General features: G+C 35.6%; 1 protein-coding gene across 17 annotated transcripts in view; it reads right to left on the bottom strand.

Annotated features, from left to right (window-relative positions):
- Positions 1-20,960, bottom strand: part of PTPN13 (protein tyrosine phosphatase non-receptor type 13) — a 218,290-nt gene that overhangs the window by 73,950 nt on the left and 123,380 nt on the right. For 12 of the 17 annotated variants that reach the window (XM_053666414.1, XM_053666421.1, XM_037132387.2 and 9 more), the window contains 11 exons: positions 19,973-20,195; positions 17,185-17,259; positions 16,891-17,065; positions 15,203-15,356; positions 14,800-14,938; positions 13,932-14,084; positions 12,987-13,169; positions 8,231-8,393; positions 3,288-3,705; positions 3,053-3,150; positions 1,399-1,455 (listed from right to left, as the gene is read on the bottom strand). In XM_053666414.1, coding sequence (XP_053522389.1) covers positions 1,399-1,455; positions 3,053-3,150; positions 3,288-3,705; positions 8,231-8,393; positions 12,987-13,169; positions 13,932-14,084; positions 14,800-14,938; positions 15,203-15,356; positions 16,891-17,065; positions 17,185-17,259; positions 19,973-20,195 — 1,838 coding nt within the window. The remainder of the gene's footprint in view (positions 1-1,398; positions 1,456-3,052; positions 3,151-3,287; positions 3,706-8,230; positions 8,394-12,986; positions 13,170-13,931; positions 14,085-14,799; positions 14,939-15,202; positions 15,357-16,890; positions 17,066-17,184; positions 17,260-19,972; positions 20,196-20,960) is intronic. The other 5 variants (XM_053666415.1, XM_053666420.1, XM_053666424.1 and 2 more) reach the window with 3 other exon arrangements.

The following is a 20,960-nucleotide window of genomic DNA, read 5'->3' as shown; positions in this document are numbered from 1 at the left end:
ATGATACGTCCCTTAGATTTTCCAAGATTGATATATTTTTAAAAAAATAAGATGAGTCCTGGCTGCTGTGGCTCAGTGGATTGAGAGCTGGCCTGTGAACTGAAAGGTCACTGGTTTGACCTTTCCCAGTCAGGGCCCATCCCTGGGTTGAGTGCCAGGTTCCTGGTTGGGGGAGTGTGAGAGGCAACTCTTTCTCTCTTGCACAACTATGTTTCTCTCCCTCCCCTCTCTAATAAATAAATAAATAAAATCTTTTTTAAAAAGATAAAAAAATCCTACATTTACTATGTCTATATTTAAGGCATTATGTGTATTTTTATGTTATGACACAATTTCACTTCCAAGAAATATTTTCCTCTCTGAAAGAACTGGTATGTGCATTTATATTAGAGAATGAGAATTACCAAAAATTAGCATTCAGCTCTTTGACTGTTTTGACCTACAAAAACAGCAGTTTCATACGGTTCAAACTATTCTCATGCCTACATTTTTGCCTTGGTTCTCAGGCAAATTAGAACTAAACTTAAAACTTCATCAAGTTTAACTATGTTATTTGGTTAACGTATTTGCTTCTTTTTCATCAGATTTCTGATTCAACTTCAAAAGTTTGAGGGTAAGACTGAAGCATTTTTGGAGGAAAGTAGTGCATGTATAATAATAAAACATTCTTTCTACCCATGAAAAGTGCTACAAAACTCAAGTAAGATAATGGCCATGCAAATATTTTGTAACCTGAATTCTAAAACTTCTGAATCCACCAACTTTGAAGTGAATACACAGTTTCTTCTCATAACTTCGTTTCTTCTTAGACTTCTAAAGTATAAATCTCAATGTTTTAAGTCTTCAAATCCTTCACATAAGACTTAGGATAAGATTCAACACTGGTCCTATTTAGTTATTGAGCTTCAACCTTATCCTCACATGCCTCCATGCTGAGATTCCTATAATTCCCTGAATCTGCTGTCCCTTCTCACATGTCTCCATGTCTCTGATAATACTGCACTCTTGGTCTGGAGTGCTTATCCATACCAGTCCATCTGAATAAATCCTTTTATTCAAGATTCAGCTCAAGTATCTCATTAAAATAGCCACTTTGGTTAAAACTCTTTGATCAAAATTATCTCTCACCTGAATTACCTTAGCCTTCCAATTAGTGTCCATATCTTTAATTTGTCATTTCTCTTGTTCATCAACATTAGCCTAAATTATAGGTCTCATCACATCACTATGATGTTGCAAAAGAACTGTACTTTTACAATTCTCCTTTGACTGCAATGTAAGGCTTAAAATCATTGGCAAAGATTTGAAGACACTTCATTATTAGGTCTAAGACCAGCTCACAAGGTACAAGAGAAAAGGTATGATGAAAAGGAGGGGGAAAACATTTTATAAACCTACCATTTTCGTTTAAGGGTACTTGGGATGAAGAATTTCCAGAACTATGCAAAGTCATTCCTGTGGTATAAATTAAATTATTAGACAGTTTATAAAATGGTCAGATACTAGATAAGTAATTTCTTCTGATAAATTCATAAAAGCAGTAAAACATTAAGGTGCAACATTTTCTTTTACTTACACTCAGAAAAATATGTCTTCTGACAATGGACTTACTATTTTTAATGCCCAGGTTAAGCATATCAACTTGTATTGCAGAATAAATTTAAACACATATGTATTATTTCTGACAATAACATTGATATGCCAGATATGGAATGATCAAACTGAAATATTTAAAAACATTTGTGCAAATGTTAAAAGAAAATAAAATATTCAATAATAATAAATAATCAAAAAGTAACTGCAGAAAATAAGATTTCTTTCATGGGTTTTATTTTATCTGTGTTTGTCTATGTAATATTACTACTCTACATCTGATATGTGATGGTTTTTTATATAAAGCAAAGCCTTCCTAATGAAAATAGCTTAAACTTGATAAGAGATATCATATCTCTTAGTAAATGTACTTTGAAAAGTGTTTCATAAAAGATTGAATCAGTGTCTTCTTATGTTATTTTTAACACAAAAGGGTGACCTATAGGATGAAATCTTGCCTTTTAACTGTTTAAAAGGTTTTTTTAAACCAATTAAATTAAAATTGATGATAGTATAATCTCTGAAAAAGTTGTGGAAGCCTATATCAATAAAGTAACATTACTTCCCATAAATATTTATCAATTCTAGTGTAGAGTTCTTTTTTGACTTCACTTAATTCACATACCCCCAATTTTTACAGGTTAAAAGAATACTACTTTCTTAACTTTGTGAAGTTAGAGTTAAATGATCAAACAAACTTTGGTCTAAGGGAGGGATGATTAGTATTATTTAGTTGAACAAAGGCAGAAGAGGGTTATTTTTGTTTCCCTTTGTCTCCCGAGCTGTTTCTTATTTTAGGTAATCTTCCAGACCTCTGTGCTTTACTATCTACTCTCCTGAAAGACCGGTTCTATGCATGTCCCTTTAAAGATGCATAAAGCAACAGGAAATCTGAACTATTTACCTTAGAAAGTAGTGTGTGTTTATAAACACACACTCTCTATACTTATATTATTAACAGGCCCCGGCTAGCTGGGAGAATTCAAAACACTTAAGTCAACTAGGAATTTCTACCTACGATGACAGCACATTCATAAAATTATCTGTTTTTAGAGACAGTTCTATTCATGCTAAGCTGAAAATACCCTAAATAAACTTTTCTTCAAAAAATACAGCATTAGTGGAATCTACTTTCACAGGCTTGTAAAGAAAATCCAAAGGAAGGCCATCCAAAGCCATGTGTTCTCTGTCTGGGTTCTCTTGGTAAAACTGTCATGGCTTTTAATTACCCCCAAGAGAAAGCTGACTAGTGGTCTGTGCCATGAAGCAATCGCTCATTGAGTCATTTTTTGATTTGATTTGGTGCATTTTAAGTAGTCTAAAACCTTATATTCACAAATAGTTTTGGCAACTGGGACATGGAACCAAAAATAATTTCTTGGTAGTCTACACTGTATTGTTCACTTCACTATGAGCACCAGGTACAGGGGGAAAAGAAGGTAAGCTTGTTTATGCTGACCTATGACATGTGCTTGACCAGGGTCTTCAAAAGATGAGAAGTCTGATTCATGTTTCCTCCTTTCAGGACTTCTATTTAAACTTGCAACAGACTTTGAACTAAAGAGGGAAAAGGAAGGTAGGAGGGGGTGTGTCAATGTAAAAAAAATGGTGAAAATAATAAAATGTCAAAACAAAAACAAATGTATGAAATGTAGAATTTACAAATATGTAGTCTGGGTAAATTATGTTCTTACTTATTAGGTTTTGTGACTCCTGTCAAAGGCTCTGTATCAGATCTTGCCTTCTGGTGAAATGGTTTTCCTACCAACTCCGCAATGGTCTGTGACGGGGATTCCAGGTTAACAAGAACATTTTTCCGATGAGGATAGAGAGAGGCCTGACTGAGATCGTGGTATGATTTACTCATCCCTCTAGGCTTTTCCTCCCATGAAGTTTTCTCACTCTTCTCTTTTGCACTTTTTTGCAATGGCTGGTAAAGCGACAACTCTGAGCAGGACAGCCTCTTCAGAATCTCAGCTTGAACTGACAGAGGTCGAACGGCAAGTTTGTTCAGGGTGCTGCTCGCCAGACTGCCAGTGCTGACTGCTCGTCCCATATTAAATCCTCTAACGGACTCCGCTTGGAGATTCAGGCTCCTAAACGAAGCTCTCTCTACAAGGAAACAGGATTGCTTTACATGATGGAAACACCGCAGAACCTTTATGAGAAGAGTTATTTTAATAAATAAAATACAGCATGCAGTTTTTAATCATTTTGATTGTCAGCAAAAAAAGGAGGCAGGCAGGTCTTGCTTTTCATACCATCTCTCCATCCTTGTAGCTTTCTTACATCCAGGGCCTGGTCAGCATTTCCTACTTCCTCGAAAGATTTCCTTGGATCCAATAATGTTTGGGCCTCATGCTTGCTGACCCCAAATTTCCAATTATGGGTTTCAGTTAGAAATGAGAATGACATTCGACAGAGCAAATTTCCAACCCAGTAGTGTGTCTGCTAAAACACCACAAAACAAGGATGGGAGAGGGGGAGATGAACCCCCGATGGGCCAGCACCTAAAGGAGGTGAGATGACACCTGAAGGAGACGCTGTGTGGAGGATGTCTGCCCACAGACAAAGTCCTTCACAATCGCATGTTTGAGAGCTTATGGCAGACTGTGGTGATGGTTACACAAATTTGTGAATATACTAAAAACCACTGAACTGTACACTTTGGGTGAATGAATTATAGGATTTGTGAATTTTATCTTAAAACTGTCACCAAAAAAGGCACTCATGGTAAAATATTTCTTTCATTATTTCATTACTGTGCCAATCCCACCCAACAACCTTGTTGACTTTTCGTGATTACACTGAGGCACAGGAGCCACGAGAGGATCAAATACTGTCTTCTCTCTCTTGGTTTCTGTTAATTAACAAGATCAAGGAGCTGGGGTCCTCTCTTCATGTTTGAATTCCTTTCACTCCTACATACACATCCAAAGTCTTCTTTTAGAAGCAAAATTTAGAGATACCATCTAAGACGTGCTTGGCTATTCTACAGAGTCCAGCACAAATAACACCCCATTTTTTATTACAAAATCTTATATTACAAAATCATAGCATGTAATTCTGTAATATAACAATATCACACTCAAGCATGCCATATGGCATTTTAGGTGAAATCTTCAAATTAAAACTGTAAATGATTACACCCATATTACTACCATATGAAACACACTCAAGCAGGTGTTACTTCTGCCAGACTCTGTATTTTGTAGAACCAATATGTTATGAAAATATGTGAACATTGGAGGCTATTAACAAAAGCAATGCATTACAGAATTTTGGCATCAAAATCCTTTAATGTAAATAAAGGACTGGGAGCATAGAATTTTAAATGATTTAGTTGTTCATGCATTAGTAATTCACATCACAAGGCACCCCACTGGCCATGCCCCACCCCTTGTAAAGTACCAACACCATGTTGCACTTTAAGGAATACAGCTTGACTACTATATAAAACAGCAGTGAAACTTCCTTTTAAAAAGAAAATGTCAACTGTTGCTGACTTAGATTTTTAGATTGTTTCATTATCTTCATTTCCTAGGAAGATTAATAATCAATACTTCATCTCAGGTGTAGAAAGATAGGAAAACATTAAAGATATATAAATGATATTCATGCATTAGGATGGAGTTTAAATAAACATGTCTGTCATCAGAGAAAATCGATGTGCTTCTACATGAAGTAGAAATGGTCACTAAATAAAAACATGATAAAAAACAAAACAACAACAAAAAGCTTTGGTTTAAAGATTCCCAGAAGGATCTTTAGCTTAAAGCACAGAGTTTTTAATGGAGCAGATAGTATTTCTATTTTCTTTTACTTTGAGATCAGACTAAAGATGCAAAACTGGAGTCTTACACAGATTCAATTATCAGCGAATACCTTTACAACCAATAGATTCTTCACCTTTAAAGAAAATGTAGACCAAACTTTGGCAGGAATAGGGATAGTTCAATTTAGGATATATCTCCTTTGTAAAGATCAAGGATTATGCTATTCAAATCTGCTCATAGCTTACTTCTGGGTAGGATTTAAAATACTGCAGATATTTATGAAATGGAGTCAAAAACTATCCAGTTACCTGGTCTATCCTACTGGTTTTTAACTGGAAAAAAATCAACATAGACAGGATGGGATAAAACATTAGAATGAGCCTACATCCTAATACTGATGCTTCAAATATGAACTCAAAGGCTTAGTAGATCCGCACTACACTTCCTAATCTTTGTCTGGGCTGCTGTCCAGGCTCTTTCACTGTTGTGTAATTCCTTTTTATGTCAGCTTAACTGTATATGATCTTTTGAGAGGAGCTTCAGTTATTGTTTGTTATCCCACAGCAGTGAGCATAATGTCTTATAAGTAGTAAGTACTCAATAAAATGATTATTAATTTTAATTTAATTCCATGCAAATTAGTTCTTTGAAAGCTCATCGATATAGGAAGAATACTGGATTAGGATTTAAGAGATCAAGGTTTCCTCCTTGTTCAGCCTCTAACTCTAAGTTTAGGTGAAACACATCTCCTCTGAACCTGATTGATTTCTCATCAGTAAAATTTTGGACTTACTGGCCTCTACAGTTCTTTCTAGCACCAAAATTCTATCATGCTAAACAAGTAAAACACGTTTGTTAGCCCTTCAACATCCTACAGATGACATTGGTTATTTCCACTTTTCTAGTACAAATAGTCTAGTGGGCAGGCAGTTACTTCTAAGCCAATTCTAACAAGAAAATAATTCCTCTGAAGGCTAAACAAAATCGGGGGAATGCAGATAATATCCTCTTAAAGTGCTTTCGCATACAAGTTCTAGGATCTACAGCTGTTGTGTTCCCAGGGGCAAACCTGTGAGATATAGAAAGCATTCCCCCCTCATGGATGAAGCAACTGAGACTCCAAAAAAGTCAGTTATTTTCCTAAGGTCATACTACTATTATTACTACTACTATCAGTACTAGTAGTGGTAAAGTTGATGGTGGTCATGATAACAATGAAATATATTCAGTATTGATATTATGCCAGGCACTTTTCAAGTGCTTTACAGTATGTTCATCTTCAAAACAATCTTCTGATGCAGGTATTGTCATTATGATAATGATTTTACAGATGGGGAACTAGCAGAGAGAGTTTATACGTAAACTCTCTGCCTGCCAAGATTCAAAACTTTAAAGTAATAGAGTGAGGTTTGAACTCTGGCTACTGGTTTCGTTAAGATTTATACTATATTGTTCTTTAGTATAAGAAATATTAAGCATGAAGGGCTGGCTTCATAGTTTGTCTTCTCTCTTTTTACTATAGCACACTATGCCACATCTATAATGATGTAGCCTTCAATTGTTCAATTCTGGTTTGTACTGAACAGAATATGAGTCCACAAAGATATACTGGTAGCCTTAGTAAGTTTGATATTTTGCTATACTTTGAGAGTATATAAGAGCATACAAATTTTTAAGCAGAGCAAAGCGGGGAAAGAAAAGGAATAATGAGATTATAGCAGTAGTTATCATATTTTAGCATGCATAAACATCATTACTGAGGAAAGCATGTTAAAATACAGATTCCCGGGACCCAATGCCCAAAGATTGGGATTCACCACGCTTCAAGTAGGTTTCTGGAATCTTCATTTTTAATAAGCATACAGCCCCTACCTTCTTAATTTTGAAAGGCTGGGAAACATCCATTCATAGGTTGCCATCTCCTCATTCTCATCCCATGGGGAAGATATTTTTTGTAAGATTTCAGGATGTGAGAAAGTTCAGATAAAGAATTCACAGAGCTCTGTTGCACAAGGTTATGAGTGCTATTCCATTAAAAATTGTAAACTTCAGAGTGTTTAACTTGAAATCTATTAACAACATACTATGCAGAAATAGACTTTGTGCAACTTCAATTTCCACACGTGATCTCGCAAAGTTACCTTTAAAATCTTGATTCTAATTGAGATACTCTTTCAGAGCTGAATTAGTTTCTTCTGCTGGTTCCTTTTCAGAAGAAACTGAAATCACTCTCCTGACCATTTAAATTGGGTGCTGTGGTTGTTCATCTCAGTCTCAGAACAGGGACACACCCAGGCAAAGCTAACAGATGGGAAATGTGCCACCTCCAAAACTGTTGTGGTATGTAACTTCACCCTGCTGGGTGCACACTCCCCCTACCCCCTTTAAAGTTCTACTTCAAGTTCCAACAGTCAAGTACCCTCATTTCTGATCTCCCTCTCCCTCTCCTCCTGTGGTGACCATAGAGTCTGTACAATTTAATCTGTTATTCAAACCTTGACCTTTATTGTGTATTGCTTATTGTTTCATGCATATTGTTCTTATCTTCCCAAATAGAGTTTAAGTTTATATGGTAAGGAATGTGATCCAAACTTTTACAATATTGACATCAGCTAGCCTAGTAATAAGCTCAAAATAGACATTTCAACAAGCATGCCCTGACTGATTTGGGCTTATGTTATCAAAATGAACATGAAGTTGAAATCTCAGCTTCACTGGTAACACCTTCATGAACTTGACTTTGTCATTTAACATCTATATATCTTGTAATTTTCATCCTAAACATGAAAATTTAAAAAAAAGTTGTGGCAACAGTCATACATATATCCTGGAGTCATCTGTCACAGTTTGCTTCTCCTTACCAATATCTTGGGCATCCTGGTTGCTCTGTCTTGCTCTCATCTGCAGCTGAAACTTGTGCTGGGAAGAGCAGAGGTGCAGCAGGTACTGGCATACCTTACTGTTGTCTGTCTGGAAGGCGTGTTTTATTCCGTCTGATGTATTCTGCAATGTGATTTTCTTCTTCTACAATATCAATCAGGGGTATTAATAATTAGGATATTACCTTATTACTTTGTAACATCACTGAATTCTGTAAAGACATTAGTATGTAAATATTACTTTTATTTCACATTATCAGGCATTAGTATTCGTTGACCTACACTTCATACAAGTATAGAAAACTATAAACCAGTATTACCACAAATGCAGGAAGTAAAAGATATTAATATTATTTGCCACTTTCAGAAATTATAGCCTAAACTACACTACACTAGCCACCAACAAGGAGAGCATAGTTTTCTTTAATAAAGTATCAATATTTTTAGTTTACTGCAATGTTTACAAACAGCAAAACTATTTGAAAATGAAAAGTACAGGAAATACCTGTTCTACTCTCTTGGACGAGAAAATGAAGTTCAATAAAAGATTAATTTAATGAAACTGTTGGCCTGAAAAATGAACAAATAAATATTCAGAGACAGTGATTCTTGCCAAAATCAAAGAAAGAAGGGGAACCTCAATTAGTCTTATTTAACTGAGGTTTCTTGAAAAACTCTCTCATGTGTAAGAGGGCATCCCAAAATGTTATGACCTACGTGGTAAGGCTTGAAGTGTTCTGTGTGTGCCTTAAAAGTCTAGTATTCAACATGATGGGATGTAAGATGAATGTCTCTGCAGAACTGCTTAAGTCAAGTTAGATACCACACTAGCTCTTGGTTTCTTCTATTGTGCAAATTATTCTTTCTACTTCATGTCCCTTGTCATGTTACTTCAAATGCAGAAATAAGCATTTAAAAAGTCAAATTTGGTAGGCATATTAAAAGTCAAATACACATCTGGACTTCTGGCCAAGATGAAGGTATAGGTAGACACACTAGGCCTCCTCGCACAACCAAAATAAGGATGACAAAAATTTAGAAATGAAAAAACAACCAGTACTGACAGAAAATTGAACAGTATGGAAGTCCAACAACCAAGGAGTTAAAGAAGAAATATTCATCCAGAACAGTAGGAGGGGCAGAGTCGGGTGGCCAGGCGGAGAAGATTCATGGCAAAGTGGTCGCTGGTGGACCCTGGGTGCCCAAGGTGGTAGTGGGTGGACCCAGTGAGGTGGTGGACTGTGGAAGGGCACAGTGCACAAGGTGGCTGGTGGACTGGGTGGTCCCACATTCTCATCCTGATAAACCAGGCAAAACTGGGGAGTAAGACAGACTTTGCAACCCGGGCGTCCAGCACAGGAAAATAAAGCCTCAAAACACCAACTGAAAACACCTGTGGGGGTTGAGGTGCAGGGAGAGACTTCCAGCCTCAAAGGAGAGTTTGTTGGAGAGACCCACAGGGTCCTAGAATGTACACAAGCCCACCCACCCAAGAACTAGCAGCAGAAGGGCCCAGTTTGCCCGGGGGAAGCGGCAGAAATGACTGAAATCCAGCAGAGAGCAGAGCAAGCTCCATTGTTCCCTCTCGGACCCCTCCCCCACATACTATGTCACAACCCTGCAACTGGTTGCTTCACCCAGGTGAACAACTAAGGCTCTGCCCCTCACTACAAAACAGGCACATCAAGATGGGAAAAAAAAAGGCCCAAATGAAAGAACAGATGAAAGCTCCAGAACAAATACAACTAAGTGACAAAGAGATAGCCAACCTACCAGACACACGGTTCAAAGCACTGGTGATCACGATGCTCACAAAATTGGTTGAATTTGGTCACATATTAGATGAAAAAATGAAGGATATGCTAAGTGAAATAAAGGAAAATGTACAGGGAACCAATAGTGATGAGAAGAAAACTGGGACTCAAATCAATGGAGTGGACCAGAAGGAAGAAAGAAACATCCAATCAGAAAAGGAAGAAATAAGAATTCAAAAAAATAAGGAGAGGCTGAGGAACTTCCAGGACATCTTTAAACGTTCCCATCCAAATTATAGGGGTACCAGGAGGAGGAGAAGAAGAAGAGCAACAAGTGGAAATGTTATTTGAAGAAATAATAAAGAAGAACTTCCCTATTCTGACAAAGAAAATAGACTTCCAGGAAATCCAGGAATCTCAGAGGGTTCCAAAGAACTTGGACCCAAGGAGTACCACACCAAGGCACATCATAATTTACATTAGCCAAGATTAAAATGAAGGAGAGAATCCTAGAAGCAGCAAGAGAAGAGGAGACAGTTACCTACAAAGAAGTTCCCATCAGACTGTCAGCTGATTTCTCGAAAGGCAAGGACCTACATCCAAGATTGCTCTATCCAGCAAAGCTTTCATTTAGAATGGAAGGGCAGATAAAGTGCTTCTCAGATAAGGTCAAGTTCAAGGAGTTCATCATCACCAAGCCATTATTATATGAAATGTTAAATGGACTTATTTAAGAAAAAGGAGATAGAAAACATGTACAGTAAAATGACAGCAAATTCACAGTGATTAACAACCACACCAAAAACAAAAAGATAAACAAACTAAGCAAACAACTAGAACAGGAACAGAACCACAGAAATGGAGATCACATGGAGGGTTAGCAACAGGAGAGTGGGAAAAGGAGAAAGAGGGGAAAAGGTACAGAGAATAAGTAGCATAGATGGTAGGTAGAAAATAGACAGGGGGAAGGCAAGAATAGTATGGGAAATGTAGAAGCTAATGAACTTATAACACATGGACATAAGCTAAGGTGGGGAATGTGGGTGGGACAGGGTAGACAGGGTGTGCAGGGTGGAGGGGAGTAAAGGGGGAAATAGGACAACTGTAATAGCATACTCAATAAACTACAGAAGTCAAATACATAACAGAATATGTATTATTCAAACTTCATTCATGCAGGTGCCATTTTCAGAATTTCTAGACTTATTTATAAATTTTTATATTGACTTTGCCTAGTTATATAAATTCACTTAGAGATATTTTATATCAAAACTATAAATAGAAAACCAGTATTACTTCCCATATATAGAACCCAGCTATAAAAATATGTAATTGATGCAATAAAAACAAAATAAGATGTTGTTGCCAATGAAATCTCTAAGACCCTGTTCTCTTCATTAAAAAAAGGAAACCAGAAAGTATTAGAGAGGAGTTAAAGATACAGTACCACAAAACTAGTATCTTGACTATCAGCAGTATCCTTAGTAATTCAAGTAGTTGGAAAATTTTTCTAAAATGCCATTTAACCACTGTCAAGTAATTTCTAAGGATGTTGACCTCCAGAGCTATAAAGCTATAGAGGTTTGAAACAAATTATAAGAGCAATTGATTCTAAGTGTTAACTGATGGACTGGACAAGAAATGTGCCCAAGGGAATCCAGTAGTGAGAGATGAAAAGGGCATGAAAAGGTGATGTTTCCACCTCCCCACATGGTAGTGGAAGGAAAAAAGGAGGGTACAAAAGAGAGCTCTGTGTAAAGGCAAGCACTTGGGATGAACTGGCTAAACACAGGAATAGTTTGCATAGGAATGTGGTCTATTCTTTATTACTGGAGATTTTTAAAATGAGCCAATTACAGCTAGTTCCACATATGGCAGAACTTGTGTGATAGCTCAGCAAATGACAGAGAGCTGAATGGTGAATAATGACTTGATTTGTTGCCTTTCAAAACTGGTCAAAATTACATTTGCATTTAATTAATCTAAGATTTCCTCCAGATATTTGCACTGCTAGCATTTCTACTGAGGAAAGTAAATTAAACCCAGCTAAGTTTTTGGTCTTGACAATCCTGAAAGATGTGAATGCTCTGGGCTTTTCCTCAGAAATTATTATCTGGTGATCTTAGGGGTTTCAGAGGAAACAAATTAACTAACTATTAGATCTACAACTGATTCCAGACATCTCTAGGCTGAAGACTATCCAGAGTCAGTTGAGACCTCGACACTTGATATTTTTATAAACAATATTCTGGTGAGACCATACTTCAGCTCAAATGTAAACTAAATATAAATATAAAGATGTCAGCAGTTCCTGAATCCCATTTGGAAAACAAGTACCTAAATATATTTTTGATTCACCTCTGGGGTTTGCCAATTGCCTTTCAATGTTCAGATATTGCAACTATGTTCAGAATCAAAATATGTATTCATAGCTGACTTTCATGAACATGATTTTCTAAAAATCTTTTTTTAGACTTCATGTCTACAGAGAGTATACACTAAAACTTAAAACTGCACAAAGTTCTAGGATTAGTTCATAAAATCCAGCAAATCTCTGGACCACTGAGATTCAAACACAGTTGCTGTGAGAGACCTATTACTGAGCAAGACAAAGTTCACAGTGATTAAGATAGATGTCTTTCTTAAATACATTAAAGTGGTTTCTCCATATGAGAAGTTAGTACCCTAGAATAACTTCTGAGTTAACAGAGAAGTCAGCTAGCTTATAATTTAACTAAAGTTAATTGAGCATGTAACCAGATAGGAATGTATAATTAAAAAAAAATCACCTCCTGAGAAAACCAAAAACAAATAAACCTCAATAATACTTCCTGCAGTTAAAGAAGAGCAAAAAGTATTAAGACATATTAGCCCTACTGAGTGATAGGGTTTAAAGCTTACTTAAGTAATGTCAATGAATGTAACATTTGAAATAGACAACACTTATTTTAAAACAGAATCAAACAGATGTAAATTGGACATACTGAAAAAGAAATCTTCTTGGTTTCCCTCCATGGAAAGCGAAGGACCAATGTGCGAACTCCATTGTGAACCTCAAACACGAGGACACCTTTAGAACAGACTCCTAGTAATATTCCAGTTTGTGACTTTTTCTCAGGGTGCACCCGATGAAAATGAACTCCATATTCTGTCAGTCTTTGGCAAACCTGTTGGAATAGAATACACCTTGCTAAAAGGTGACAAAGATACAGAACCTGTACCAATATAGTTTAATATAGAAAGGATAGTCTTTTCAACAAATGTTGCTGGAACGATTGAATATTCACATGCCAAGAAAATGAATCTGGACCCTACTTCATCCAATATATGAAAATTAACCCAAAATGAACCACAGATCTAAATACAGGAGTTAAATTATAAAACTTAAAAAAAAATCTGTTGCTATGGGCTAGACAACGATTTCTTAGATGGAACATTAAAAGTATGAAGCACGCTCTGGCTGGTGTGTGGCTCAGTGGACTGAGCACTGGCCTGTGAACTGAAGAGTCACCAGTTAGATTCCTAGTCAGGGCACATGCCTGGGTTTTGGGCCAGGTCCCCAGTAGGGGGTGCTCAAGAGGCAACCACACACTGATGTTTCTGTCCTCTCTTTCTCCCTTCTCCTCTGTCTAAAAATAAATAAATAAAATCTTTAAAAAAAAGTATGAATCATGGAATCCACAGGCATGTGGATATGGGTTCAAATCATAGTTTTGCCTCACATAACAGTCACTGACTTTGTCAATATCACATGTCCTTTGAGTTTGTGTTCTCTTACAAAACGAGAATTAAAATACCATGGTTTCAGTCAGGAATAAATAAAGTGAGTTAATGCACAGTATCATTTATCATCTTGCATCTTGTATAGTAAGCATCTTGCTTCTATGATAAAGATACAAAGCTTTTCATTTGCAATGCTGCGTGCTTACCTTTAAAAATTCTAACTCTGTCTCTTTTTCAGAAGCTCCTGCATAAGTATTGTGCAATTTGGGTAACTCTTCTTTAATATAGGATAAGTCAAGTTTCTCCATTACCCTGGGAGGCAAATAATGCTCCAGTCTAAAGTAAGACACACCATGAACCTAGAAAAAAGAATGATTTTTTAAGCAATTCTGTTTTCCTTCTTCCTCTTATTGTAAAAGTTCTTGCATCGACCAAAAGATAAGATACTTCTATTTATAGTTCTCTCTGAGAAGTGAGTTTCAGAGGAAATGCATACTCTTTTATTCAGTTTGGTAGAATGACTGAACTGACTGGCAAAGTTGAGGAGAGACTGACAATCAAGAACCAAATGTCACTATAGTTAAGGGCTAATGCTGTGAAGGATGCTGCTTGAGTGGCCGAGTCTCCTGCCTCTTGCTTCCTCTTAGATCACTTATATTCTAGAACATTTGGGTTCATACATCTTTTTTTTATACAGTGAGCTCTGTGAGGTTCTCAGCCCATCACTGCATGGATCAATATGGAAAGGAGAAGACTCTTTTATTCCAAATCAGGCTAGTAACCCTGTGTCTATTATCTATCAGTTAGAAAGTAGGAAGAGAAAGGGTAAGTGCTAGATATCACAAAACTCTGAAATAGGACAATGAAAGGAAGGAAAGAAGGAAGGGAAACCCCACATTGTATGATTTTATATAACCAGTGTACATAAGGATCTTGGTCATTTTGAAGTATTAAACTAGCCTCGAAAATCTCTAGATCTAAAGAGCTAACACTTTCACTAGGTTTAGTCTTTGACTATGCTGAGGATAAGAACATCAATTCAAAAGTGGTCCCAGAGAATATAATGAATCCCACCTCTGGTTGATAATCTCCATACTCAGCCTGGAGAGCCAAGGATGCCAGCAATAAAGAAGTCTCATCATCACAGTGTGTCCTTTCCTCCAAGATGTCTTTTCTCAGCTGGAGATAATACTGATGACAGGTCAGTGTATGTCTAGAAAATAAATACAAACACAAGACATCTAGGCTTTTATCTTCAACCTTGGGATAATTTTTATTATTGACAAGTAAGTTTAGTTTCCAAAATAGTTTATTATTAAACTCTTAAGCCACAATAATTTAATAAATTACATTAAAGGAATTCTTTATGATAAAGAAGACACTATCATTGATTAGATCAAATAATTCAGTGTCAGTACACCAAAGGGTCAAAAGCCCAAGGGTCAAAAAGAGAAAAATAGAAACTCTGTGTACTCACTGTATTAGACTAACATCATCCATGAAAAATTTAATTCGGAAAAACAAAGTGAAAGTAACAGTGGCTTTGTTCTTTTTCTTTGGTTCTTCTTTCCATCCCTCTGGGGCCACTTTGGTTAATTTTAAATCAGGATCAACAAAGAAATATTCATTTTCTAAAACACAATAAAAAACATTCAGATAAAATAAAAATACTTCTATGTTTTCTTTCAATTTTTTCATTTTTTGGTTAGACTTGCACAAAATACTTTCACAAGAGAATAAAATAAGATTACATAGAAGTAGGACAGTGAGCTCTGAGGTGCTGAATATGGATGGGAGGCAATATGGCTCAGTCTTTTAAGAATGAAGGGTCTGAAGACAGAGACTTGGATTCAACTACTGGCCACATCACTTGCTATCTATGTGACCAATGAATAAATTTAACCCTGCTAGACATCAATTTTCTTGTCTATAAAATGAGGACAGTGCTATTTCCTGCAACTCCTGCTTTATAAGGTTTTCGCAGGAATCGAATGACATGATAAATATAAAACACTTGGTAAAGTACATGACCATGGGTAAGCAAGCATTCAATAAATGTTAGCTATTATTTATTATTATTGAGCTACCAGTTGAAACCTAGGAAGAATAGTCATCACTTTATTTTTATTGTTTTATATCATCACATAAGTATTATTGATTCTCTTCAAGTAAAAGATTATTCAGTTACATCTGACTTATCCAGAATGTTTAAGAAATTAGGTGTATTATAAATTGACATTCTAGTTAACTGAATATTTAGATAGTAGTACCTGTTTAGTCTAAAATTATAATCAGTAAATTGACAGAACATCAGTAGGCACTAATGGAATATTTATTAAATGACTGTACAAAATGAACCATTAGTTTTTAAGAAAAGAATTCAATAAAAAATTGAAGGAAATATTTCTCTTATGACAAAGAAGACATTATCCTGATCTTACAAGGTTTCAGGATGATTTGATCCTTTAGTTATAATTGATGGTACTTTCTCCTCTAGCTTTCTAAGTTAAATTTTGTGGTAAACAAAAATTCGAAATGTTAAAGAGTAATCTATAAATATAATAATTTAAAGAGATTTAGTAAAGCCCATTTTTCCATAAGGCTGCTCATTGATACAGGCATTCCAATCAGACAGGAGCAGCTTCTGCTGAAACTGGGCATCAGACTACTGCAGACGTGCAAGTCACACAGTCCAGTGGATGTAATGCTGAAAAAATACGTGAAATGACTAATTTTCAGTCATTAACCAATAATATTTTCAAAAGACAGTGTGTATTTCATGGTATAGGCTGAAAAAGTTAATGTGAAGATTCAGAACTAGGGTCCTGCTATATATTCAAATTCATAATAGCAAGACATTAACTTCTAGAGTACATATGTAGGCAACTGACATATATAATTTTTCCCAAAATGTAACAATTAAAATAAATTTTTATATAATCAAAGCCAAAGAAAAATCTGCATGGTCCAGTGCAGATGAGGCAAAAAGACATCACCCCTAAAACAATACACCTAGGTTCAAGGAGGGGAGTTCCTAACGGTTACTTCTCCATCCTGCATGTTCATGTAGCTAGTATTTTTCAAAACAAGGTTGGATATAACAGGTATAGGAAATCAACTTATCAAGCTTTCATATTGTATGGTGAATTTAAAACATCTTGATACCTTTGATTGTAGCTAAAGCAAACAAATGATGTTCCACTAAGCCAATATGGGCCACAACCATGTCAAATACATCTTTACATATAGTTTTGGTATCACAAGTCAGTTCCAGTCTCTGGCCACTCAGAAGCATTACATTTACTTTTCTTCGGTTATCCTCATTCTTCCCTTTCTTGGTCTACAATTGAAAAAAAAATAAGTGGCATATATTAAAGTTTATAAGAATCTCAGCTGTTGTTTAAAAATCATGACTGAAATTATTTTCTAAGAGTGACACAAATTGATTTTATTACTTACAAGGATAGACTGTGGCAAATCCAAAGATATAAAAGGTTCAATCGTCATTTTCACAAACTCAGGGCCAAAGAAATTCTGCAAATCACATAAGTAAAATTAAGTTTTTATTCTTTATGCTAGCTCTTTCCTTGAAAACAAATGATGTAATAAAAATAAACCACACATAAAGCCACCTGATTAGAGCTAGGTCACCTGAAACACATGTAGAAACTTTCAATAAAGAACTTCAGTGGAAGTTACCAAGAACAGGAATGGAAGGTGCCTTACACCAAGTATGAATGGCTGTGTTCTCTACCAGTGATGCCAAATGTAAAGCCACATTATGTACTGTTTTACAAGTTTTTTGTTTTCTGGACTCCAGATTCAGACTCTCAAAACAAGAGTAGTCCCAACTGGTGAAGGAACATATACAGTTATCAAGCTCATAGAAATGTGGTTTAATATCGCTAATATGTGAAGTGACAGAAGAGAATCTCACTGTTTTAGAAGAGTGATATTCGACTTGTCCTAAAACAAATCGAATCATAATTAAAAAACAAAACATACAAATCCATCTGTAATTATGTTCTTGGAACCCAGCAACACTGTGTTCTTTTGTTCTGAACAGTGACAACTAGAGATGGTGTAAGATGACAGTCTCTGGCTCCCACTGTTGCCTCAAGTAAGAAAAATAGTATCTCAGGAGCTGGGGGGGACTTGAGAGGGGAAGAAAGTGGAGTCTATACCCTGCAGTTATTGCTCCTCAATCTACTCTCTCCCTTGACACCCTGTATATCCAGGGATTTTTGCAAAGAAGGAAGAACTGGTTGAGGAGACAACTTAAAATAAGATAGACTCCAGGTGGGAGCAGGATCAGAATAGGTTGAAAAATTATGTCCAAATGGGCAAAACTAGAAGGAATTCAGGGCTGACCTTGAGGCCAAAGGCAGCTGGTATGCAGGTTTGAACTAATGGAGGTTACTGAAGTTTTATTTTTATTAGTTTGCTCTTTGCATTTGGCTATACAGTTCATTTGGCTACTTGGTGTAGGAATTCTAGTCAATTAACAGAGTGTGTGGAACATGTGAAACCATTTAAAGTAAAAGTTTACCAAAAAAATGATTTAAGTAAAAGTTTAACATTATGGGTTTGTTAATAATCAACAAAGAAGAATAGAGATAGAGCAGAAAAAATGAGAATGGTCTGCTATGGGAAACCTAGAATTGAATGTACATCAACTAAAGGGTATGAACAAGTTAAAATGTGTCTGCACCAAGAGTAACATAGAAAAAAAAATTTTAAATTTATGTTTTGGGAAAGGACATTAATTCAGTCGTGGAATTGTTCTTCCAAATACAGCACTCCTCCTCTTCAGCTCCCAAAACACACCCTTCCTGCTTTTTTCAGAAGACAACAACAACAACAAAAACACGCCACTGTGTGATCTTTTAATGGCCAATGGTTTAAATTCTCTACTAAATTTGAGACATAAAGCATGTCTCTGATAAAGTGTTTTTGAAATAGCCAGATACTGGCTCCTTGTAAGAAAGCACAAGTTTTTAAAGTGATAACCCATAGTAATTGGCATACTGTAAAGGTAAAGGTGACCATTTATGAATCTCTAATGAGTCAAAGTTTACATTAATTCTATGATTTAGGAAAACAATGTGTATTTATGCTTTCTCTGTGCCTTTAATTATTGGAAGCCCATGCTATTTAGTATGCTATCCTGCCTATTGCTTAATTCTGACAATTAATAATAGATTGATGAAGACTTATTGAGTATCTATCAGCTTAACACAAATTCAGTTATGTTTTATTAGAATTTAATAATTTAAAAACTGGACAGTGTCTTATAAATTACAACCCAATTCCACATTTTAAAAATTAGCACAAGTGAGGCACATATTTGTAAGTTTACATAGTCATAAAATAGCAATAAAAATAATATAGAATAAAGTAATATAATTTCTTAGCCCAAAACAAAACAGAAAAAAATCATTTTGGATTTTATCACTTTTACTAGTACTTATTTGGCTTTTTAAGAACTGCTTGTAAAGGAGCAATACTAATGAGATTGCCTCATCTACCAAATTGGTGGCAATCAAAAAAAGAATAATAATATCTAGAGTAGGTAAGAATATGGTGAAACAGGCATGATCATAAAAGCATAAATTGGTACAAATTTTTGAAGAGCAATTTGACAATATGTCAAAGTCTGCTTGATTTCGAAAAAGTCTGCTCTCTTGAGCTTACATTTAAAACAAAAATAAACCAACTAATCACATAAAAAATCCTCCACATTTAATGTAAGATATAAGATGTACACTGGTTTTTTCTTTGTGTTTGGATATTGCAAGGTGAGGATATAATGCTTGGAGCTAACTCACTTTATGACTGTAAAGTGAATTAATTATGAGAATGACATAGCAGAAAGATGAATGTCCTTGATAACATTCTTGAGCTTCTGAATCAGCCATGAACATCTATCTCTGATCTTTTTGGTTTGTTATTATTAAAAAATAACCCCTACAAAACTGAATAAAGACAGTTGACTTTTAAGGGTCACACAAATACTTTAAAAATGTACAGTTAAGTTACTCTAAACCCACCTAATGTTATTTTAAAACTGAGATAATAAAAAGAACTAAATATTTATTTTAATATCAACCAACAAGCTATTTAACTTAAAAAACTAACATGTGATTTTAATTTCATGTACAGGCAAATTTAGAATACCTATAGAATATTTTAAAGTTTTGCAAAATATTTCCCATGAGACCAAGTTCGGATGCAGTAATCAACTCACCCTCAATTTTCTTTGTGTCATGGCTGTTTCAAGGGCCATTTCTCTTAAAGGATCCCTGGTGATATCAAGCATAGAAGCTTTGATTGTGTCTCCTGGATACAGGCTCAACCGAGACTGTCTAAGGGCCATTCTAGCCTGAAGCTGCACCATTTCTTCTTCTTGCCGTCTTAACATCATCTCTTGATTAATTAAGTTGCCTTCAAGGGGTGTTTCATATTGCCTGCTATAGAGAAGAGAGAAGAATAATTAGGGTTGGGAAGAAAACAATGATTTCAAGTCTAATCAAGGAGAAAAATCCATGTTTAATAAGGAATCAAGAATTTAACACATTTTATTTTTGTCATCTCAGAAGAACGCTTGCAGTAACATTTCAGTTCTACTTTTAATCATATAATATGCTGTTCCATTTTTAGTGGGTAGACCTATTTCCTCCACCTCTTCTCTGAATATTCAGTATCCTTTGAGAACTACTTCCCCTGCAGTTCTCTCAGACTGGGGATGCTTTATTCCTGTATTCCTGAACTACTGGGCCTGGAGATGGGTTTGAGATTCCCCTCAATGCTTACAGTATTTTGCCATGTGTATGTAATGTGTACCCATGTTTCTGGCCCAAACTTTCAGGAAAAAAAACTTTCATTTTAATTTTTTAATTCAATTTTTATTTATATTTAGATACTTGGTTTTTGTATTTTAAAGGGATTTTAGCACTTATTTTTGAACATATTATACTACAAGAAATTTTATATAATGAATAGTTAGAAAACACAAGAACAGATATAAGGTATTTCAGGCACTACCCATGTATGATATGCATCCCTCAATTTGCCTTATATTTCCCTTAAAAATTTGGGCAAAAAAAGTGCACATTATACACTGCAAAATACGGTATTTCAGCTTTCATATTGTTAACCCTTCTCCAATAGCCCCATCTTCTCCGAAGTACATGCTATGAATCATACCATCTACTGCTCTACTTTGGTCTAGCCCT

Source organism: Artibeus jamaicensis, unplaced genomic scaffold, assembly GCF_021234435.1.
Source record: "Artibeus jamaicensis isolate MK-2021 breed Jamaican fruit bat unplaced genomic scaffold, CSHL_Jam_final contig_452, whole genome shotgun sequence".
Lineage (NCBI taxonomy): Eukaryota > Metazoa > Chordata > Mammalia > Chiroptera > Phyllostomidae > Artibeus > Artibeus jamaicensis.
The sequence above is the reverse complement of the archived record's forward strand: the minus strand, read 5'-3'. Positions and strand labels throughout refer to the sequence as shown.